The 24,952-nt window shown below is 36.5% G+C and overlaps 1 protein-coding gene across 1 annotated transcript; it reads left to right on the forward strand.

Moving 5' to 3' along the window:
- The first annotated feature begins 23,098 nt into the window (after positions 1-23,098).
- LOC130944382 (uncharacterized) lies at positions 23,099-24,728 on the forward strand. Its single transcript, XM_057872687.1, has 7 exons — positions 23,099-23,164; positions 23,320-23,414; positions 23,740-23,833; positions 23,933-24,027; positions 24,102-24,164; positions 24,452-24,527; positions 24,597-24,728. Exons 1-7 carry the CDS (start codon positions 23,099-23,101, stop codon positions 24,726-24,728), a joined length of 621 nt encoding a protein of 206 aa, XP_057728670.1.
- Positions 24,729-24,952: the final 224 nt, after the last annotated feature.

Below are 24,952 nucleotides of genomic sequence, written 5' to 3' on the forward strand. Positions count from 1 at the left end.
ATAATAGTCTAATAACTAAATTGTGGGTTCAGCTATATGTTTAGTGTTTCACTCGCATCAAACATATTACTTCATGAAGAAAATTAAATATTTTTAAAAGATTCAAGAAATTAAAAACCCCAAAGCATCTATAACCATCAATTATAACTAGATATTAGGAAGTGGTTATTACTATTTACTACATCTATATATAGGTAATTTTTTGTTTTCATACTAAATACTAAGGTTTTGAAAATTAGACCAGTTATCGAATTAGTTCAACCAATTTAACGTTTGTCTAACTAAATAATTGTTTTATATTAAAATAATAAATAAATTATAAATAAATATTAAAAAAAAGATAATTATAAACAGTCTGAATGCTACTTTACAAGCTCTCGTCTCTTGGATGAAATCATTGTCTACTCCCAACAATCAACCTTCAAGCTCCAGTGCAATTCCTTCTCAACCTTTACCCAACCCCAAAGGTGGAATCAATGCCATCACTTTGAGGTCCGGAACCACACTGCAAGAGAGGAGTCATGAGGAGTCAAGCCCAAAAAAAGACACTTTAATTGAAGATATTGTTGAGGTAGAGGATGTTGAAGAGGAGGATGAAGTACAAGACATGGTTGAAGAAGAAGCAGCTCAACCCTAACCCTAAGCCTAACACTAAATGCTAACCCTAACCCTAATCCTAACCCTAACCCTAAATAATAATCCTAACCCTAATCCTAAACCTAACCCTAACCCTAACCATAACCTTAACACTAACCTTAACCCTAATCCTAACCTTAAATGCTAACCCAAACCCTAACCCTAACCCTGACCTTAACCTTAACACTAACCCTAACCCTAAATGCTAAACCTAACTCTAACCCTAATCCTGACCTTAAATGCTAACCCTAACCCTAACCATAACCCTAACCCTAACCCTAATCCTAACCCTAACCCTAAATGCTAACACTTACCCTAACCTTAACCTTAACTCTAACCCTAACCCTAATCCTAACCATGACCCTAAACCTAAATGCTAACCCTAACCCTAACACTAACCCTAACCCTAACCCTAAATGCTAACCCTAACCCTAACACTAACCCTAACCCTTAGTGTTAGGCTTAGGGTTAGGGTTAGGGTTAGGGTTGAGCTGCTTCTTCTTCAACCATGTCTTGTACTTCATCCTCCTCTTCAACATCCTCTACCTCAACAATATCTTCAATTAAAGTGTCTTTTTTTGGGCTTGACTCCTCATGACTCCTCTCTTGCAGTGTGGTTCCGGACCTCAAAGTGATGGCATTGATTCCACCTTTGGGGTTGGGTAAAGGTTGAGAAGGAATTGCACTGGAGCTTGAAGGTTGATTGTTGGGAGTAGACAATGATTTCATCCAAGAGACGAGAGCTTGTAAAGTAGCATTCAGACTGTTTATAATTATCTTTTTTTTAATATTTATTTATAATTTATTTATTATTTTAATATAAAACAATTATTTAGTTAGACAAACGTTAAATTGGTTGAACTAATTCGATAACTGGTCTAATTTTCAAAACCTTAGTATTTAGTATGAAAAACAAAAAATTACCTATATATAGATGTAGTAAATAGTAATAACCACTTCCTAATATCTAGTTATAATTGATGGTTATAGATGCTTTGGGGTTTTTAATTTCTTGAATCTTTTAAAAATATTTAATTTTCTTCATGAAGTAATATGTTTGATGCGAGTGAAACACTAAACATATAGCTGAACCCACAATTTAGTTATTAGACTATTATTAAGTATTTTACTTGAGTTTCTATATTTTAGTTCCCATTTTCTCCTTTAATATTCTTTAATATTAATTAATTATATTCCTAATTTATTTTTTCTGAAGTAAATAACCAAACAGTATACAACAGTCATTTTTTTTGTCTTTTCCTATGACCCAAACCTCTGCTTGATGAGTATGCATGTGTTGTCACCAGACTGGCGTTTAACACCAGGAATGGGCAAGAAGCTGGCATTAAACGCCAGAAATGGGCACCAGCCCGGCGTACATGGGATGGTCCCTCTTTTTCTGATTCGCGCCCTTCTGAAGAGTTTACCTTCGGGTTTTTTACTCCAGAGGTACCTTCCCTGTGTTGATTATCAATTTCCTGGTGGAGGGTGAAGTCCGCATCGTTATTGCCTGTGTCCAGATTCTCTTGCTCAGAATCTGTCTCCACATGACCTTCTTCGTGGGATCTGTCCGCCATCAGTGGTTGATCTCTCGGGTCCCCGGCAACGGCGCCAATGTTACGGTGGGTAACCGGAGATTAATGGCTGGATTGTATTCGGCCGGCCCAATCGACTGCGGATGGTAGCCTCCGAGCAGGTTTGCACGCTGGAACCTCCTTCCGACTTGTATACGTGAGTGAATGGGGGGTGATACCTGCAAAGACACTCCGATACCTAAGTTAGCAAGGGTGTGAATAGGCTTAGAATGTATTGGGCTTTTTAAATACCTGAGGGGTGTCAGTGTATTTATAGTGTGAACCAATAACCACCGTTGGAGTAGTGCCATATTTTTAGGGTGTTAACCGTCCCATTATCTTAGGGAGGTTAAGATATGGCTCGTGGAAGTGGTTAGAGAGATTCTAGGGGTAGTTACTCATTTGAATGAGTGTTTATCCGCCAGCTATTCTCCGTCCCGACTTCTTTAGAACAAATCGTAGTCAAGACCGACTTCTTAGTACGAAGGTCGGTGCTCAGCAAGGCTCAATCCTCTGGACTAGGCCTTTCGTTTGGACCTGGGCCTTTATTATTGGGCCAGGGGGCTTGACAGCTTTACGGTTCCTTCATTTCTTCATGAGTTCTCCCACTTTACATGCTTTTCTCCTCACTTCCTCCATCCAAGACTTGCCTTATGAACCTGAAATTACTCAACAAACATATCAAATCATCGAATGGGATTAAAGTGAATTAAAATCACCAATTTTAGAGCCTAAAAAGCATGTTTTCACACTTAAGCACAAATTAAAGGAGAATTGCAAAACCATGCTATTTCATTGAATAAATGTGAGAAAATAAAATCCCCCAAAATAAGTACAAGATAAACCACAAAATTGGGGTTTATCAAATCTCCCCACACTTAAACCGAGCATGTCCTCATGCTAAAAATAAAGAAGGACAAGAAAAGGGTATGAACATTTATTCAATGCAAATAAACTATATGCACCTATCTATATGAATGCAACTAAATGATTCTACCCATTTGATTAAAAGTAACTCAATCTCTAAGAACATATATAAGCAAGCAGGGCAAAGGTCATATGACGACTCACAAAATCTACCAATTCAAATATCAAAATGAAGTTCAAATAGACTTGCAAGAAGAAAGCTCATGAAAGCCGGGAACAAGGAATTGAGCATTGAACCCTCACCGGAAGTGTATCCGCTCTAGTCACTCAAGTGTATAAGGTCGATTCACTCAATCTTCTTCTACTCATGCTTTCTAATATTTGTTTTTCATCTAACAATCAACAATTATTCAATGCATGCATACATTCATCATGAGGACTTATTCATAGGTTGTAATGGGGCTAGGGTAAAGGTAGGGATGCATATGGTCAAGTGAGCTTGGAATTTGAATCTTTGATTAACCTAAGCTCTCACCAAACACATATAACAACCTATACAATTTTAATACACAACCTAGCTACCCATGATTCCCACTTTTTCATATACTCATGCATTCTCTTTAATTCACCTTCCATATGCATTGATTTTTATTGAACTTTATTTTGGGGCGTTTTTGTCCCCTTTTTATTTCTTTTTCTCTTTTTTTTCTTTTTCTATTTTTTTCTTTTATATATATATATATATATATATGTTTTTTTCTTTATCATTTTTTTTCTAAAGTATATACAAACGTATCAATGCATATGGTTTTACATATAATGCATGAATATGTACCCAATTTCCAATATTTTCAAAAAATAAAAAATTACACTTTTACCTCAACCAATGTCCCAAGTTTTCCATACCCAAATGATACACTCACTAGCCTAAGCTAATCAAAGAACCAAATTAAGGGATATTTATTATTTTTCACTTAGGCTTGTAATGTGCTACAGTTAAAAACAAATGGGTCAAGCATAGGCTCAAAATTGGTTAACAATGGAAGATAGAAGGTAGGCTATATGGGTAAGTGGGCTATTTAAAACAATGGCATCAATCATATAAATGCATGTATACACAAGATAATGGACATAAAGAATCAAACAAATCAAAGATTACAATCATAGGAAGAGAATAATGCACACAAGAATGAAAATAAGTGGTCATGTATGATGTAACCACACAATTAGGCTCAAATCTCACATGCTTGTGTTCTTAGCTTATAACATGATCCACAAAGTATACAATTCAAGCAAGTTCTAAAATTTTTTTTTCAATCAATAAGGGTGCACAATAGATAAAATCCTTGGAAAATATCATGATTTTGACTAGGCTTACTATATACATATGCAAAATGAGAAAATGCAACTAGAAATCCTAAAATAAAATGCAAAAGTGTTGGGATTAGAAACTTGTCACCCAAAAATACCGAGTGGTCGGACGACCAATCTCCCCACACTTAAAGGTTTGCACCGTCCTCGGTGCACTAAATGAGCAAGGGAGTACGGCGACTCTCCGAGTTTCCACCTTCATCTGGTTGGTCAACTGGTGCTGCGTGTTCTTCCTTTCGCTTTCATTTTTGCTTATGGTGCATCGATCATGAAAAACAAAATAAACACCGTAAGATGAAAACATACAAAAGCAAGGAAGCGTGAATTGTTGAAATGAAGTAAGAACCACTAGAATGGAGTGAGTGAATTAGTGTGACATTGATGAAAAATAAGTGTGTGGGTTCTAAAATTGCGCGCGGTTTAGAATACACACACACTAGTACAAAAAGTTATGTCACAATTACACAAAACAACACATGCACTTCACTCTTTCTAGTGTGCTTGAGATACTTTAAAAGACTTGTAGGCTAAAACAACCCAACAAGTAGTGAAGAGGCATAAAAGCATTCAAGCAAAAATCAAGCAATTGTGGAATTGGATAATGCATGGACATTGATTGATGTGTAAGTAAATTTGATGATCAAAATGGTATAGAGAGCTCACACATCAAACAATGACACATATTGAAGTTGTTGCAACACCTAAGTGACATAGAGGTGAAACACATGGATGCTATGGAACTTATAAAAGAGGATATAGAAGTCAAAAATCAATCGCATAGCAAGCATGATCCACAAAGCTTGAGAAGCTCAAAAATACATCACTAGGTAAGCTTTCGATCCAATTTCACAATTCCACAATCTCAATGCATGAAATAGGTGATGATCAATTAGAACAAGCATCCTAAAAAAATGCATTGATAATGTACAATTGCCTAACAATGGATGATGAATGCATGGTGGCCAAAACATGCAATTTAAAGAGTTAAGATGCATGAAGGCAATGTAACATGTACTTGGTGTTCACAAATGTTAAACATGAAAAGTTCCAAACTAAGTAACCAAGTACAACCTCAACAAAAAATTCAACAATGACGATCCCAAGTACAACCCAACAAAGAAATTCAACAATGACGATTAACAACAATGATGTTAAACTAACATCCTATCAGTAATAAGCAGCAGTAAATAGTAAACAAGATAAGTAATCCAACACTTATAATGGAAAACAAAAATTAAACTAACTAACTGACTAAAAGAAATGGTGTTATATGATGTTTGGTAGTGTTGGATGATGTTTGAAGGGTGGAAAGAAAAGAAGAGAAAAGAGAAGAAGGGAAGAAATGGAAAGAAGAGAAGAAAAGAAGATGGTTGAAACAGAACAATCCACGTGTGCGCGTACGTGCGCAGTACGCGGACGCGTGCATGGCAAGGCAGAGAGTCGACGCGAACGCGCAAGGTACGCGTGCGTGTGCCTTGGGGCACAAGGTTGGCACACTCCAGGCACAACTCTCGGGTAAATGTATGGGAAATGGAAAAAACTCAATCCACGCGTACGCGTACATGACGCGTGCGCGTGGATGGCCGAAAATACTTGGGTCACACGTACGCGTGAAGCACGCGTGCGCGTGGATGGTGCTCTATTTTTTTCAAAATTTTTTCTATGTTTTTGCACCAATCCAAGCATTCCAAACCTCTAAAAAGCTACCAAAACATCACAAAACCTTATTTAACCTACTAGACTCCCAAACAAACTCAACTAACTAATCAAAACATGAAATTAAACTAGTTTTACCAATATGTACAAAAGAGAAAAATGAAATGATGTTACCATGGTGGGGTGTCTCCCACCTAGCACTTTTGGTTTAAGTCCTTAAGTTGGACATTGGGAAGCTCCTTGTCATGGTGGCTTATGCTTGAACTCATCTTGAAACTTCCACCAATGCTTGGACTTCAAGTAAGCTCCAAAATTCAAAATTAATGGCACCAAGCTTTGATGAAGTTCCACACAAGTTAAGGGCTTCCAAAATTGACTTCATATATTTCCGGATCCCAAATCTTGTTTTCACACCCATCTTCAAGTTGATCATCACAATTCCAATTGAGTGAGAAGTGATCCGAATTCTCAAGTAAACACCAAAGCATCTTCTTAGACCCCTTTAGTTGAGAACTATACCAACCGTTGCACTTAGACTTTGAGTTTCCAACCATAAGGAACCTTGATTGGAATTTCCACCCACTAATAAATTCTCTTTTGCTCTTAACCCCACAAAGAGCTCTAAGTTGCCCATCATTTTCAATCAAACCATATTCAAGTGGGAAAGTAAAGATTAGAGATAAGAATTTTACCCACTTGAATGTTATGTTGGATGGTGACTTAGGAAGGAGAACCTCCCCACACTTAGACAATGCGAGGTCTACTCCCTTGTGCTCTTTCTTGACCACCTCCACCTCTTGGCAAGCTTCTTCAACTTCAACCTCTTCCTCTTGACAAAGTTCTTCATATTCAACCACTTCTTCACCAAATTCTTCTAACTCTTCCCCACTCTTCATGTCACAACATGGAGGTAATGTGGAACTTATCTCAACATTTACCTCAATATCAATAGGGGAAGATTCCTCAAATACCAAAGGATCGTGTGTTGGTGTGGGCTCATCTCCAAGAGGAAGATTTATTATTTGCTCACCTTCTTCCAATTCTTCATCATTCATTATATGCTTAGGAGGTTGCGCACCCTCCTTAACATCAAATTCAAGCTCATTGAAAAACATGACATGATGACATGTCATCATAACACTAACCCTAACCCTAACCCTAAATGGTAATCCTATCCCTAACCCTAACACAAACCCTAATCGTAACCCAAACCCTAACCCTAACCCTAAATACTAACCCTAACCCTAATCCTAACTCTAACTCTAACCCTAACCCTAACCTTAACCCTAAATGGAACATGAGCCAAGGATTTTACATTCACAAAAGCTAATTGAAATGACAATAGAACATGAAGATTTCCTCCCAAAGGACTTAATGGAAATTCATAAAGAAGAAATGGAGGAAGACAATAAAAGAAATGCACATTCAATTGAAGCAGAGAAGTGCATAGATGAAGGGCTCATTGAACCACCAATTCAAAAGGCTCTGGATGAAGACAAAACTCCAATAATCACACAGCAACCATGTCTTGAAATCAAAGAAGTGAAGGCAACTAACAAGAGCACCTATCCTGTCCCTGATCTAGCAAGCAAGCTTAATCAAGCCATTTACAAAAGGAAGCTTGATGAGGAGAGGCCAAGACAAGGGACAATAGCTGAATCTTCTTCCCCCTTGAGGTCATTCTTCTTAACAAACTGGAAGAAGAGGAAGAAAGTGAAGAACATGTCAACCGTAGGTAACATTTCTTCTCTTTGCTTTGTTTATTTTCTTTCTCTGCTTTGTTTAAATTTCAATAAATTGGCATATGATTACATTCTAAGTTTGGTGTTGCCATGCGACACTTTGTTTTGGATCCCTCTGGATGATTGCATCAATTCTAAAGTGTCACACTAAGATTCTAAGTTTGGTGTGCCACTTAATTCTCTATGCAATTCATTAAGCAACACCCCTTGTCTGCATAATCATAATGCCTTTGCAGTGTTATTTTTCTTTTGGTTTGAAACTTTGTTATTCTGTTTACTTTAGTTATTTCTTTGTTTTTAATGCTTTCCCTTATTTTGCTTCTTAACTGTTTTTGTTAATACATTACCAAGAGATCCTTATTCATGACAGATTCTTGGATTGGTGATTGTACTTAACAAATAACAGTTTCATTTGCTTAGTTTTATTTCAAATAAATCGACATAGGATTGCATTCTAAGTTTGGTGTTGCTATGCAACAAAATTTGCTTCCAATCTTTACTGGATACTTACATCAATTCCAAGTGAAAGTGTCACACTAAGTTTGATGTGCCACTTATCTTTTATGCAATGTATCATGCACACCCTCTTATATTTGCAATTACAACGTCTCTATCTCTTGTGCCTTGATTATTATCCTTAATTTTTCTTGCTTAAAACACATGTACTGCTAACATTTTACTGTATAAGACACTCATGATCCATCTTAGCCCCATAGCCATTGTTCTAATTATTGCTTGAGAATGCGCAAGCATTTTGAGTTTGGCAAGGGAAAGGGAAGAATTGAAGGAAAAGGATAACAGTGGAGAAGATGAATTACAAGGTTGTAAAGTTCCTTTTCCTCTCATTTGTTTCCAGCACTTTAAATTGCATGATTGTCTTTATCTTCTCTGTATGCATGTGTGGTATGAATAAGCATAGCCTGAATTATGATCTGTAACATGTTGCTATGCCATTATGACTACCAACTTGAGTTTTGTAAAGTTCAAAGCAGTAAAGTATCATGATCATAAACAAACAAGGAATTAAAGAAGAAATTAGCATGTGCATACAAGTATTGGAAGGCTAGTATGGTTAATTGTTGCTCAATTGCATTAGATTTTATTTAATTGAAGTTTTCATCTAGGACATTTTGTGAAATCTTTTGACATCATGAAAATCTTGAAAGAAGCAAATGCAAATAAGGCAAGAAAGAAAAAGGGAAAGAATGAGAAAGCTGAAGGCTCTGAGTACCAATGACAATTTCATTGTTAAGTACTTATGGTGTTTATGTATCAAGCAAAAAGCTTGAAAACAAAACACTTAGAAGTCAAGGCTAGGCTCAAGTGCAAATGCACTCCCTCAAAGCTCAAGGCTCTGAGCATCAATGATTAGAGAGTAAAGAAAAGAAACAAATAATCTTAAAGAAGTCCTCTAATTAAATGCTTGTGGTGCTTGTGTATCAAGTGGTGATACTTGAAAACAAAGCATTTAGAGTCGTAGCTTTGTTATTAACTCATGGGGCAAAACACCCAAAAGGAGAAGCTAATAAAAAATTTAAAAGCTTGTTTCAAGGAAGAAATATAAGGAAAAGATTTCATAAATTGAGCTAGATAGAAGCATCAATCATTTACATTTCTTTTGTGATTGTGGCATGCATAGAAAACTAGCCTACTATGAACATTAACTTGCTATTCTTCTTACCTTGGGTTGACAATCTTTATTCCATGATTCTTTTCTTGTTTGGGGACAAACAAGGTTTAAGTTTGGTGTTGTGATGACATGTCATCATGTCATATTTTTCTATGCCTTTTCATACAAGAAATTGATGATTAGTACTTAAATATTGCATTCTTTTGTGCTTAAAAGATATATTTCCTTGATCTTTTGATTTTATAAATTTTGTAAGAAATAAGTGAAAAAAGAAGTAAAATAGCACAAAATCAGTTCAAAAGAAGAAAAGAAGAATTTTGGGACACACTTTAAAATTTGAACACGTTTGGAACTTTAGGCCACGCTTTTAAAAGCGTAGCCCATGACCACAAAGCCTTGGCCTTATTATCATGCATTAATGCCTTATGAATGCATGAATTAATAATGAAAGCATGCATGAAGTGGCAACGGCATTACTAAGTAATATAAAGCATGCATGAATGAAATATTTAATTACTAATGCTAATAAAACTAAGGAAAACATGCATGAAGCATTTAAATCATTAATGCCAAGAATGATTGAATGCTACGGCAGTACTAAGTCAATAAATGCATGCATGTAATATTATTAAATCAATTGCCAAAGGCATTAATGAAAGCATACATTAACCCATTCATCAAAGAAACAAAGGAGCGTTCATAAGGCCAAAGAAGTAGCGTTCATTTGTTTGAACGTAGCGCTCACTTCCCTTGCTTTTTTCGTGAGTTTCAAGAGGCCAAGCATCAAAGCAAAGTTCATTAACCAAGGGAAGGCAAAGGGCAGCGCTAAGAATTCAAACGGAGCGCTCACCAAAGAGCTAGCCAAGAAAATGTAGCGTTTGAAAATTGAGCGCTACGTTAACTTTGTTAACGTTTTTGAGCCTCCCCAAAGATGAAAGTGAAGCGTGACACTCATAATGGGAGAGCCAGAGTTCGAACAAGAAGCTTCACTCAAAGGCAAGGAGCGCTACGTTGTATTACTTAACGTAGTGCTATGAACAAGGCTTGGTTCAAAGGGCACGAGCCTGGGAGAAGGCAAGGAGCGCTACGTTGCCTTACATGACCAAGCATTTCCCTGGAAGGTTCCCATACACCAAACCAACTTGAACCAAGCAACCTTGACACATGCCTCCAAACTAATTGAACCAAGACCAACCGGACCTATCTCTCTTCAAATTCAAAGCAAGCAAAGCCCACATCATCACTCAAAGGCACAAGAACAAGCTAGATTAGGAATTTCATTTAATTGTAATTTGTTTTCAATTTCAATTTCATTTTCATTTTGTAAAGCCTATATAAAGGCATCAATTCCATTTCATTGAGGAGGCTGGCTCTTCTAGAGAGCAATAGGAGTAGGATAGATAGAAAGTTCTCTTTGATACACTTTCTATTTCTGCACTCTCACACTTCAGATCTTGAATTCAATTTCACTTTTGCACTTTCAATCTCTACAATTCTCTTCTGCAATTTTTTTTTCTGCACTTTGAGCTGAGTTTGCTTTCAAAGCAATTTAAATTCTCTGCCTCCTTGCTAATTCACTTTCTGCAACTTTACATTTGAGCTTGCTGTGATCTGAATTTACTTTTCATGCAATTTTAATTTTCTGCTATTGCTCTAAGTTCTAATTTATTGCTTTCTTTAATTTCCAGCACCCAGACCCCTTTTACATTTGATGCAAGTTACTTTTCTTGCTCTTTAAGATTTTGTCAATTTACTTCCTGCAAGTTAGATCTTTTGCAATTTACTTTTCTTGTTCTTTAAGTTTCTGTCCAATTTACTTTCTACAATTTAAATTCCCTACAATTTACATTCTGCAGCATCAATTTCACCCAATCCATCAATGTTAGCCTGACTAAACTAATCACCCACTAAAGTTGTTTGATCCATCAATCCCTGTGGGATCGACCTCACTCTAAGTGAGTTATTACTACTTGGTGCGACCTGGTACACTTGCCGGTGAGTTTTGTGTTGGAATCTGATTTCCGACTCATTAACACTAACCCTAACCCTAACCCTAACCCTAAATGATAACTCTAACCCTAACCCTAACCCTAAATGCTAACCTTAACCCTAGCACTAATCCTAACCCTAACCCTAACCCTAAATGCTAACCCTAACCCTAACCCTAACACTAACCCTAACCCTAAACCTAAATGCTAACCCTAACCCTAACTCTAAACGCTAACCCTAACCCTAACCCTAACCCAAACTCTAACCATAACTCTAACCCTAACCATAACCCTTAATCCTAACCCTAACCCTAACCCTAAATGCTAACTCTAACCCTAACCCTTACCTTAAATGCTAACCTTCACCCTAACCCTAACCCAAACCCTAAATGCTAGCCCTAACCCTAGCCCTAACCCTAACCCTAACCCTAACCCTAAATGCTAACCTTAACACTAACCCTAACTCTAACCCTAACCCAAACCCTAACACTAAACCTAAACCTAACACTAACCCTAACCCTAAATGCTAACCCTAACCCTAACCCTAAATGCTAGCCCTAATCCTAACCCTAACCCTATCCCTAACCCTAACCCTAACCCTAAATGCTAAACCTAATCCTAACCCTAACCCTAATTCTAACCCTAAATGCTAACCCTAACCCTAACCTAACTCTAACCCTGACCCTAACCCTAATCCTAACACTAAACCTAACTCTAACCCTAACCCTAACCCTAAATGCTAACCCTAAGCCTAACCCTTAATCCTAACCCTAACCCTAACGCTAAATGCTAAACCTAACCCTAACCCTAACCCTAATTCTAACCCTAACCTTAACCTTAAATGCTAACCCTAACCATAACCCTAACTCTAACCCTAACCCTAACCCTAACCCTAACACTAAACCTAACCCTAACCCTAACCCTAACCCTAAATGCTAACCCTAACCCTAACCCTAAATGCTAACCCTAAAAGCTAACCTTAACCCAAACCCTAATCCTAACCCAAACCCTAAATACTAACCCTAACCCTAACCCTAACCCTAACTCTAATATAAATATATTATTTGTGCCAACAATTATTTTTATTATGCATAATATAAATATACAAATTAATTACTATAAATATACATCTAAAATATACAAACTATGATTTTAGGGTTAGCATTTAGGGTTAGGGTTAGGGTTAGGGTTATCATTTAGGGTTAGGATTAGGGTTAGGGTTCGGGTGACGGTATTAGGGTTTGGGTTATGGTTAGGGTGAGGGTTAATGTTAGTGTTAGGGTTAGGGTTAGTGTTAACATTTAGGGTTAGTGTTAGCATTTAGGGTTAGGATTAGGGTTAGGGTTAGGGTTAGAGTTAGGGTTAGGGATATGATTAGCATTTAGGGTTAGGGTTAGGGTTAGCATTTAAGGTTAGCGTTTGAATTAGGGTTAGGGTTAGGGTTAGGGTGAGGGTTAGCATTTAGTGTTAGGGTTAAGGTTAGCATTTAGGGTTAGCATTAGGGTTATGGTTAGGGTTAGCATTTAAGTTTAGGGTTAGGGTTAAGGTTAGTGTTATGGTTATGGTTAGGGTTAGGGTTAGATCAGGGTTAGGGTTAGGATTAGCATTTAGAGTTAGGGTTAGCATTTAGAGTTTGTGTTAGCATTAGAATTAGTGTTAGCATTTAGGGTTAAGGTGAGGGTTAGGGTTAGGGTTAGTATTAGGGTTAGTGTTAGGATTAAGGTTAGGGTTAGCATTTAAGGTTAGGGTTAGGATTAGGATTAGGATTAGGGTTAGGGTTATGGTTATGGTTATGGTTATGGTTAGGGTTAGGGTTAGAGTTAGGGTTAGGGTTAGATTTTAAGGTTAGGTTTAGGGTAATGGTTAGGGTTAGGGTTAGGCTTAGGGTTAAGGCTAGGGTTTGGGTTAGGGTTAATGTTAGTATTTAGGGTCAAGGTTAGCATTAGAGTTAGGGTTAGCGTATAGGGTTAGGGTTAGGGTTAAGGTTAGGGTTAGGGTTGGGGTTAGGGTTAGGGTTAGGGTTATGGATAGAATTAGCATTTAGGGTTAGGGTTAGGGTTAGGGTTATCGTTAGCATTTAGGGTTAGGGTTAGGGTTAGGGTTAGTGTTTGGGTTAGGGTTAGGATTACGGTTAGGGTTAGCATTTAGGGTTAGGGTTAAGGTTAGGATTAGTGTTAGAGTTAGGGTTAGGGTTACGGTTAGGGTTAACATTTAGGGTTTGGGTTAGTGTTAGGGTTAGGGTTAGCTTTTAGGGTTAGGGTTAGGGTTTGGGTTAGGTTTAGGTTTAGGTTTAGGGTTATGGTTAGGATTAAGGTTAGGTTTAGGGTTAGGATTAGCGTTAGGTTTTGGATAGGAATAGCATTTATGGGTAAGGGTTAGGGATAGGGTTAGAGTTTGGGTTAGAGTTAGGGTCAGCATTCAGGGTTAGGGTTAGGGTTAGAGTTAGGTTTTGGATAGGAATAGTATTTAGGGTTAGGATTAGGGATAGCATTTAAGGTTAGCGTTTGAGTTAGGGTTAGGGTTAGGTTAGCGTTTGAGTTTGGGTTAGGGTTAGGCTTAGCATTTAGGGTTACGGTTAGTGTTAGGGTTAGCATTAGGGTTAGGGTTAGCATTTAGGGTTAGGGTTAGGGTTAGGATTAGGGATAGGGTTATGGTTATGGTTAGGGTTAGGGTTAGGGTTAGAGTTAGGGTTACGGTTAGTGTTAGGGTTAGGGTTAGCATTTAGGGTTAGGGTTAGGGTTATGATTAGGGTTAGGATTATGGTTAGGGTTAGGGTTAGGGTTAGAGTTAGGGTTAGGGTTAGCATTTAAGGTTAGGGTTAGGGTTTGGGTCAGGATTAGGGTTATGGTTAGGGCTAGCATTAGAGTTAGGGTTAAGGTTAGCATTTAATGTCAACGTTAGGGTTAGCATTTGGGGTTTGGGTTAGGGTTAGGGTTAGGGTTAGCATTAGGGTTGTGGTTTGAGTTAGGGTTAGGATTAGGGTTAGCATTTAGGGTTTTGGTTAGGGTTAGGGTTAGGGTTAGGGTTAGGGTTCGGGTTAGCATTTAGGATTAGGGTTAGAATTATGGTTAGGGTTTGGGTTAGGGTTAGAGTTAGGGTTAGGGTTAGCATTTAGGATTTGGGTTAGGGTTAGTGTTCGGGTTAGCATTTAGGGTTAGGGTTAGGGTTAAGGTTATGGTTATGGTTAGGGTTAGGGTTAGAGTTTAGAGTTATGGATAGGAATAGCATTTAGGGTTAAGGTTAGCATTTAAGGTTACCGTTTGAGTTAGGGTTAGGATTAGTGTTAGGGTTAGAATTAGCATTTCAGTTTGGGTTAGGTTTAGGGTTAGGGTTAGGCTTAGCATTTAGGGTTAGGGTTAGGGTTAAGGTTAGTGTTAGGGTTAGCATTAGGGTTAGGGTTAGCTTTTAGGGTTAGGGTTAGGGTCAGGGTTAGGGTTAGGGTTAAGGTTAGGGCTATGGTTAAGGTTAGGGTTAGGGTTAGCATTTAGGGTCACGGTTAGGGTTAGAGTTAGGGCTAACATTCAGGGTTAGGGTTAGGGTTAGGGTTAGCATTTAGGGTTGTTATTTGAGTTAGCATTTAGGGTTAGGATTAGGGTATGTGTTAGGGTTAGGGTTAAGGTTTGCATTTAGGGTTAATGTTAGGGTTAGGGGCAGGGTTACGGTTAGGTTTAGTGTTATGGTTAGGGTTAAGGTTAGGGTTAGGGTTAGGGTTAGCATTTAGGGTTAGGGTTAGGGTTATGGTTATGGTTATGGTTATGGTTATGGTTAGGGTTAGAGTTAGCATTTAGGGTTAGGGTTAGAATTAGCATTTAGGTTTAGGGTTAGGATTAGGATTAGCATTTATTGTTAGGGTTAGTGTTAGGGTTAGGGTTAGCATTTAGGTTTAGGGTCATGGTTAGGATTAGGGTTAGGGTTAGAGTTAAGGTTAAGGTTAGGGTAAGTGTTAGCATTTAGGGTTAGGGTTAGGATTAGGGTTAGGGTTAGGGTTATGGTTAGCGTTAGGGTTAGCATTTAAGGTCAGGGTTAGGGTTAGAGTTAGGGTTAGCATTTAAGGTTAGGGTTAGGGTTAAGGTTAAGGTCAGGGTTAGGGTTAGGGTTTGGGTTAGCATTTAAGGTTAGGATTAGGGTTTGGGTTAGCATTTAAGGTCAGGATTAGGGTTAAGGTTAGTGTTAGGGTTATGGTTAGGGTTAGGGTTAGGTTTAGGATTAGGGTTAGGATTATTATTTAAGGTTAGGGTTAGGATTAGGGTTAGGGTTAGCATTTAGTGTTAGGCTTAGGGTTAGGGTTAGGGTTAGGGTTGAGCTGCTTCTTCTTCAACCATGTCTTGTACTTCATCCTCCTCTTCAACATCCTCTACCTCAACAATATCTTCAACTGAAGTGTCTTTTTTTGGGCTTGACTCCTCATCAAGGTCTATTATGAGATATCTTAATAGACCCTAGAAAACCCAAAGAAAACCCAAGAATTCCCTAGAAAAACCTAAGAAAACCCTAGAAAATCATAGGAGAACCTAAAAACCCCTAGAAAATGCTAGAAAAACCCTAGAAAATCCTAGAATACCCTAAGAAAACGTTAGAAAACCCTAAAAAATACTAGGGAATCCTAGAAACCCATAGAAAACCGTAAAAAATCTTTAAAATACCAGAAAACCTAAAAAATACTAAAATTCCTAGAAAATCTTAGAAAATCCTAGAAAACCCTAGAAAACCTAAGAAAACCTTAGAAAATCCTAGAAAACCTATAAAACCCTAGAAAACCCTAGAAAAATCCTGGAAAACCCTAGAAAATCCTAGAAAACACTAGAAAATCCTAGAAAATCCTAAGAAAATCCTAGAAAATCCTAGAAAAACCTAGAAAATCCTAGAAAAACCCTTAAAAATAATAAAAAAATCCTTAAAATCCCTCAAAAACCCCAGAAAACCTAAAGAAAACCCTAGAAAACATGGAAAACACAAAAAAACTCTAAGAAAACCTTAGAAAATCCTAGAACAAGCTATAAAACCCTAGAAAATCCTATGAAAACCTAAGAAAATCCTAGAAAAACCTATAAAACCCTACAAAACCCAAGAAATCTGTTGAAAACCCTAAAAAACCCTTGAAAACTCTAGAAACCCCTAGAAATCCTTAAGAAAACTTTAGAAAACCCCAGAAAAACCATAAAAAAATCCTAGAAAATCCTAAGAAATCCTAGAAAACCCTAAGAAAACTCTCAAAAACCCTAGAAAACCTAGAGAACTCTAAAAACCCCTAGAAAACCCTTGAAAATCCTAAAAACTCTAAAAATCCCTAGAAAATCCTAGAAATACACCTAAAAATTCTAAAAACCCTAGAAAATCCTAAGAAAACCTTAGAAAATCCTAGAACAACCTATAAAACCCTAGAAAACCCTCTGAAAACCCAAGAAAATTCTAGAAAAACCTATAAAACCCTACAATACCTTAGAAATCTCTCGAAAACCCTAAAGAACCCTCGAAAACCTTAGAAACCCCTAGAAATCCCTAACAAAACCCTAGAAAACCCCAGAAAAAAACATAAAAAATCTTTAAAAACCCTAGAAAACTCTAAGAAAATCCCCAATAGCCTTAGAAAACCTAGGAAACTCTAAAAAACCCTAGAAAATCCTTGAAAATCCTAAAAACTCTAGAAATTCCTAGAAAACTCTAGAAATACCCTAGAAAATTCTAAAAACCCTAGAAAACTCTAGAAATATCCTAGAAAACCCTAAAAAATCCTAAAAACCCTAGAACCCTAAAAACCCTAAAAAACTCGAAAAATTGAAAACCCTAAAAACCATAGAAAACCCTAAAAAACCCTAAAAACCCTGAAAAGCCTAGAAAACCCTCAAAAACCAAAGAAAACCTAGAAAACTCTAAAAACCCATAGAAAACCATAAGAAAACCCTAGAAAAACCTAGAAAAACCCTAGAAAATCCTACAGAATCCTAGAAAACCCTAAGAAAACCCTAAGAACAACCTATAAAACCCTAGAAAACCCTTGGAAAACCCAGAACATCCTAGAAAAACCTATGACACCCTAGAAAATCCTAGAAATCTCTCGAAAACCCTAAAAAACCCTTGAAAACACTAAAAACCCCTAGAAAACCCTAAGAAAACCCTAGAAAACCCTAGAAATCCCTAAAAAACGCTAGAAAAATACTAAAAACCTAGAAAATCTTAGAAAATTCTAGAAAACCCTAAGAAAACCCTCGAAAACCTAGAAAACACTAAAAACCCCTAGAAAACCCAAAAAAAACCCAAGAAATCCCTAGTAAAACCTAAGAAAACCCTAGAAAACTATAGGAGAACCTAAAAACCCAAGAAAATGCTAGAAAAATCTTAGAAAATCCTAGAAAACCCTAAGAAAACGCTAGAAAATCCTAAAAAACACTAGAAAATTCTAGAAAACCCTAGAAAATCTTTAAAAAGCACTAGAAAAAGCTTGAAAATACAATCCCTAGAAAACGTTAGAAAATCCTAAAAAACCCTAGAAAACCCTAAGAAAACCTAAGAAAATTCTAGAAAAATCTATAAAACCCTAGAAAACCCGAGAAATCCTGGAAAACCCTAGAAAATCTAAGAAAACCCTAGAAAATCCTAGAAAAACATAGAAAAGCCCTTGAAAACCCTAGAAAATCCTAAAAATCACTCGAAAACCCTATAAAACCCTATAAAACCCAAAGAAAACCCTAGAAAAACATAGAAAATCCTAGAACAAGCTATAAAATCCTTGAAAATCCTATGAAAATCCAGGAAAATCCTAGAAAAACCTATAAAACCCTACAAAATTCTAGAAATCTCTCGAAATCCCTAAAAAACCCTTGTAAATCCTAGAAACCACTGGAAATCCCTAAGAAAACTTTAGAAAATCCCAGAAAAACCATAGAAATCTTTAGAAAATCCTAAAAAACCTAGAAAACCCTAAGAAAACCCTCGAAAGCCCTAGAAAACCTAGAAAACTCTAAAAAACCCTAGAAAACCGTTGAAAATCCTAAAAACTCTAGAAATATCTAGAAAACCCTAGAAATACCTTAGAAATTTCTAAAAACCCTAGAAAATCCTAGAAATATCCTAAAAAATCCTAGAAAATCCTAAAAACTCTAGAAAACCCTAAAAACTCTGTAAAACCCTAAAAATCCTAGAAAACTCTATAAATATCCTAGAAAATCCTAAAAACCTAAGAAATACCCTAGGAAACACTAGAAAATCCTAAAAACCCTAGAAAACACTAGAAATATCCTAGAAAATTCTAGAAATACACTAAAAATCCTAAAAAACTTAAAAACCCTAGAAAATCCTAGAAATACACTAGAAGACCCTAAAAACCCTAGAAAAATCCTATAAATACTCTAGAAAATCCTAAAAACCCTAAAAAATCCTAAACACCCAAGAAAACCCTAGAAATACGCTAAAAAACTCAAGAAAATCCTAAAAATGCTACAAAACCCTAGAAATACCCAAGAAAACCCTAAAAAATCCTAAAAACCCTAGAAATACCCTACAAAACCCTAGAAAATCCTAAAAACTCTAGCAAATCTTAAAAATCCTAGAAAATCCTAGAAATACCTTAGAAAAATCCTAGAAAATCCTAAGAAAATCCTAGAAAACCCTAGAAATTCATAGAAATCCCTAGAAAACCCTAAAAAACCTAGAATCCCCTACGAAAATCCTAAAAGACCCTAGAAGAATATAGAAAACCCTAGATAACCCTAGAAAAATCCTAGAGAACCCTAGAAAATATTAAAAAATTCTAATAAATCCTAGAAAACACTAGAAAACTCTCAAAAACCCTAAAAACCTCTAAGAAAATCATAGAAAACCCATGAAATCCCCAAAAAATTCTAGAAAACTCTAAGAAAATCCTAGAACATCCTAGAAAAACTCTCGAAAACCCGAGAAAACCCTAAAACACCTTTGAAAACCCTAAAAAACCCTAAGAAAACCTTAAAAAACCTTAAGAAAACACTAGAAAACACTATAAATCAATTGAAAACCCTAGAAAATCCCTATAAATCCCTAGAAAACCCTAAAAAAACACTAGAAAACCCTAAAAAAATCTTAGAAAACCTAAAAACCCCTAGAAAATACTAAGAAAAACCTAAAAACCCTAGAAAACATTGAAAAACCCTAGAAAATCCTAGAAAACCCCTAGAAAATCCTAGACAAACCCTAAAACACCCTAGAAATCTCTAGAAAACCCTAAAAAACCCTAAAAACTCTAGAAAAACATTAAAAATCCTAGAAAATCCTAAAAATACTAGAAAACACTGAAAAATTCTAGAAAACCCTAGAAAATCTTAGAAAATCCTAGAAAACCCTGCAAAATTCTAGAAAAACTTCTAAAACCCTAGAAAACTCTAGAAAAAACCTCAAAAACTCTAAAAAACCCCCCAAAAACACTCGAAAACTCTAAGAAAATCCTAAAAATCCCAAGAAATTCCTAAAAAACCCTAGAAATCCCTAAAAAACCCTAGAAATTCTTAAAAAACCTAGAACCGCCTACGAAAATCCTAAAAGAACCTAGAAGCACATAGAAAACCCTAGATAACTCTAGAAAAACCCTAGAGAACCCTAGAAAATACTAAAAAACCCTAAAAAACCATAGAAAACCTTAGAAAACCTCTAGAAAACACTAGAAAACCCTCGTAAACCCTAGAAAACTCTAAAAACCTATAAGAAAACCATAGAAAACCCATGAAATCTCCAAAAAATCCTAGAAAACTCTAAGAAAACCCTAGAACATTTTAGAAAAACCCTTGAAAACCCGAGAAAACCCTAAAACACCTTTGAAAACCCTAGAAAATCCAGAGAAAAAAACCCTAGAAAACCTTAAGAAAACACTAGAAATCAATAGAAAATCCTAGAAAATCCCTAAAAATCCCTAGAAAATCCTAAAAAAAACACTAGAAAACCCTCAAAAATCCTAGTAAATATAAAAACCACTAAAAAACCCTAGAAAATACTAAAAAAAACCTAAAAACCCTAGAAAACACTGGAAAATCCTAGAAAATCCTAGAAAACCCAAGAAATTCCTAGAAAATCCCTAGAAAAGCCTAGAACACCTTAAAAATCTTTAGAAAACCCTAAAAAAATCATAAAAACTCTACAAAAACATTAAAAACCCTAGAAAATCCTAAAAACACTAGAAAACACTGAAAAATTCTAGAAAACCTTAGAAAAACTCTAAAAAACCCTAGAAAATCCTAGAAAACCCTACAAAATCTTAGAAAAACCTCTAAAACCCAAGAAAACTCTAGAAAAAATCTCAAAAACTCTAGAAAACCCCAAATAACCCTCGAAAATCCTAGAAAATCCTAGAAAACTCTAAGAAATCCCTATAAATCCCAAGAAATTCCTAGAAAACCCTTGAAAACCCTTGAAATCCCTAGAAATCCCTAAAAATCCCTAGAAAACTCTAAAAAATCTAGAACCCCCTACGAAAATCCTAAAAACCCTTAGAAGCACATAGAAAACCCTAGATAACCCTAGAAAATACTAAAAAACCCTTGAAAACTCTAGAAAACCATAGAAAACCCTAAAAAACCCTAGAAAACACTTGAAACCCCTCAAAAACCCTATAAAACCCTAAAAACCGCTAAGAAAACCATAGAAAACCCATGAAATCTCCAAAAAATTCTAGAAAATCCTAGAAAACTCTAAGAAAACCCTAGAACATCCTAGAAAAACCCTCGAAAACCTCGAAAATCCTAAAACACCTTTGAAAACCCTAGAAAACCCTAAGAAAACCCTAGAAAATCCCTATAAATCCCTAGAAAACCCTAAAAAAATACTAGAAAACCCTCAAAAATCCTAGAAAAATAAAAAAACCCCTAGAATACCACTAGAAAACCCTAGAAAATACTAAAAAAAATCTAAATACCCTAGAAAATACTGAAAAAACCCTAGAAAATCCTAAAAATTCCTAGAAAATTCAAGAAATTCCGAAAAAACCCCTAGAAAATCCTAGACAAACCCTAGAACACCCTAGAAATCTCTAAAAAACCCTAAAAACTCTAGAAAATTATTAAAAACCCTAGAAAATCATAAAAACACTAAAAAACACTGAAAAATTCTAGAAAGCCCTAGAAAAACTCTAGAAAATTCTAGAAAACCCTAGAAAATCCTAGAAAACCTAAGAAAACCCTACAAAATCCTAGAAAAACCTCTAAAACCCCTAGAAAATTCTAGAAAAAACCTCAAAAACTCTAGAAAACCCCAAAAACCATCGAAAATCCTAGAAAATCCTAGAAAACTCTAAGAAAATCCTAGAAATCCCTAGAAAACCCTAGAAATCCCTAGAAATCCCTAAAAAACCTAGAAAACCCTAAAAAACCTAGAATCCCCTACGAAAATCCTAAAAAACCCTAAAAGCACATAGAAAACCCTGGAAAAACCTTAGAGAACCCTAGAAAATACTAGAAAATCCTAGAAAATCCCTAAAAAACACTAAAAACCCTAAAAAATCCTAGAAAATCCTAAAAACCTCTAAGAAAACCCGTGAAATCCCCCAAAAATCCAAGAAAATCCTAGAAAACTCTAAGAAAACCCTAGAACATCCTAGAAAAACCTGAAAACCCAAGAAAACCCTAAAACACCTTTGAAGACCATAGAAAACCCTAAGAAAACCCTACAAAACCTTAAGAAAAGCCTAGAAAACACTAGAAATCAATAGAAAACCCTAGAAAATCTCTATAAATCCCTAGAAAACCCTAAAAAATACTAGAAAACCCTAAAAAACCCTAGAAAACTCCTAAACCCTAAACACTAAACCATAGACCCGAAACCCGAAACCCCAAACCCGGAACCCCAAACCCCAAACCAAAAGCCCCAAGCCCCAAGCCCCAAGCCCCAAACCCTAAACCTTAAACGCTAAACCATAAACCCTAAACCCCAAACCCCTAACCCTTAAAACCATATACCCTAAACCCCAAACCCCTAACCCCTAACTCCTAAAACCCTAAACCCTAAACCCTAAACCACAAACCCCTAACTCCTAAAACCCTAAACCCTAAACCCTAAACCCGAAATCCCAAACCCTAAACCATAAACCATAAATCCTAAACCCTAAACCCTAACCACTAACCCCTAAACCCTAAACCCTAAACCTCCAAAACCCTAAACCCACAAAACCCTAAAACCTGAAAACCCTAACCCCGAAAACCCTAAAACCCCAAAACCCTAAAACTTGAACCCTGAACCCTGAACCCTGAACCCTAAACCCCTGAACCCCCAAAACCCCTAAACCCCCAAACCCCTAAACCCCTAAACCCCTAAAACCCTAAACGTTAAAACCCTAAACCCCTAAAACCATAAAACCCTAAAACCCTAAACCCCCAAACCCCTAAACCCCTAAAACCCCTAAACCCATAAACCCCTAAACCCCTAAAACCCTAAACCCCTATACCCTCTAAACCCCAAACCCAAACCCCCAAACCCTAAACCCTAAACCCTAACCACTAAAACCCTAAACCCTAAACCCCAAACCCTAAACCCCAAACCCCCAACCCCAAACCCCCGAAACCCCTAAAAGCCTAAACCTAAAACCCTAAACCCTAAACACTAAACCCTAACCCCTAAACCCTAAAACCCTAACCCCTAAACCCGAAACCATAAACCCTAAAATTAACAGTTACTTCTATGGCAGAAATCAGTGGAGAAGTTTGTGGTGAAGAAGATTTTCCTAATGTCAAAGTAGAGCACCAGGTAAATTTGCGAATAATTCTCTATTTATGTCTTTTCTCTCCCCCCCCCCCCCTCTCCTCCTCCTCCTCCTCCTCCTCCTCCTCTTTTATCCATTTTTCATATGCAATTTCAATTCCATTATCTTGGTAAATATTTAATTGCTGTGGTATTTTTAGGAGACGTTCTTGGGGCACACTAGTCCAATCAGCCGATGTTGCTTCTCTGCTTCCGGGAACACTATCGCTAGTGCTTCTCTAGATGGAACTGTTAGGTAAGCTTGACTGGTGATGAAGACAAACATATCAAGATTATTACTTGAAAAAATGGAGCAGTCTTAATGTAATTTTCAGTTTTGATTGTATCCATTTGCCATAGTATATTTTGAACAGTAGCATCACCAATATCAAATACAGCAAAAAGAAACAATGCCATGATATGACCCACCTGCAATAGTTTTTTGTTTCCAAATAGCACTTTATTATGTTTTCCTTCACCAATATTTTTTCTTAACCATATCTGCTACTCAATATTTATGATAACTCTCTCAAGCAACTTGGCCTTTGTTTGTTTCACATGTTTTAATAAAGAATATGAACATATGATTCATCAACTCCGGTGTCTAGAAATGCAACCATATATTGTGGCATGGAAATTTTGTCTCTTGACTGGGAATGTAAATCTGACCGCTTGGTATGTGAATTGACTTCTCATTGTGATGGAAATTATTCAATTGTATTGATCATATGAGATTTCAAATAAAAATAATTAAGTTGTTTCTCTTGAAAAAAGCTGTTAATAGGTACATCAGATGGGTGTATTAAGGCATGGAATGTAGATGCAAAGAGAGTTGTTTGTGATCTCAATACAACTCAAGCATTTCCAAGGTATTTACTGAAAATAATTTATGGTCTCTGTGCATTGTTTTTATGCTCTCTCTGACACATATGTGGTTTTGCAGTGTCTTTGACATAAAGTGCAGTCCTGTGGAACCTATTTTTGTGTCTGCAGCAGGATCTGGAGGGTATTTATCAAATTTTATATCATTTTTTGTTGACATGTTGATTTTTTTGTTTGGTCATTTGATTTTCTATTTTAACAGTATTTTACTCCAATTTAGCTTCGATATGTACATTTACTTTCTGATTTTTGGACATAAGGATGAAAGTATAGTTATGTACCATGTGGTGAGCTATCCTGCCTTTCATCATATTTTCAATGCCCATCTTTTATGTAGTTTATTTTTTCTTATTATTACAAATGTTGCATACTTTTTAGCATGGGAGTATGAGTATCATATTGTCTGTGTAGTGCTGGTTCCAATTATTTTGACAACCTGGGTTTTGCTTCTCTCACTGTGTGGAACATGAAGATGTGGAAACCCATGGTATGTGTTTCTTTGTGTAAAATATTTGTATAAATTTTTTGGCAATGATTAATTATGGATCTCATAAAGACAGTCCTTCCTCTTGGAGAAGATCCACCAGCTATTACTTCTCTATGCTTTAATCACAATGGAAAGATTTTAGCTGCTTCTGCTGTTGATGGAATGATCCACATGTTTGGTATCTGGTGCACGAAATTGTGATCACTACAACTCACAAGAACAATCCCCGGCAATGGCTCCAAAGACTTGGTGCTCAATACCATGGCATAAACACAACTTCGCACAACTAACCAGCAAGTGCACTGGGTCGTCCAAGTAATAAACCTTACGCGAGTAAGGGTCGATCCCACGGAGATTGTTGGTATGAAGCAAGCTATGGTCACCTTGTAAATCTCAGTCAGGCAGACTCAAATGGGTATAGATGA

This window comes from Arachis stenosperma, chromosome 8 (genome assembly GCF_014773155.1).
Source record: "Arachis stenosperma cultivar V10309 chromosome 8, arast.V10309.gnm1.PFL2, whole genome shotgun sequence".
In the NCBI taxonomy this organism is placed as follows: domain Eukaryota; kingdom Viridiplantae; phylum Streptophyta; class Magnoliopsida; order Fabales; family Fabaceae; genus Arachis; species Arachis stenosperma.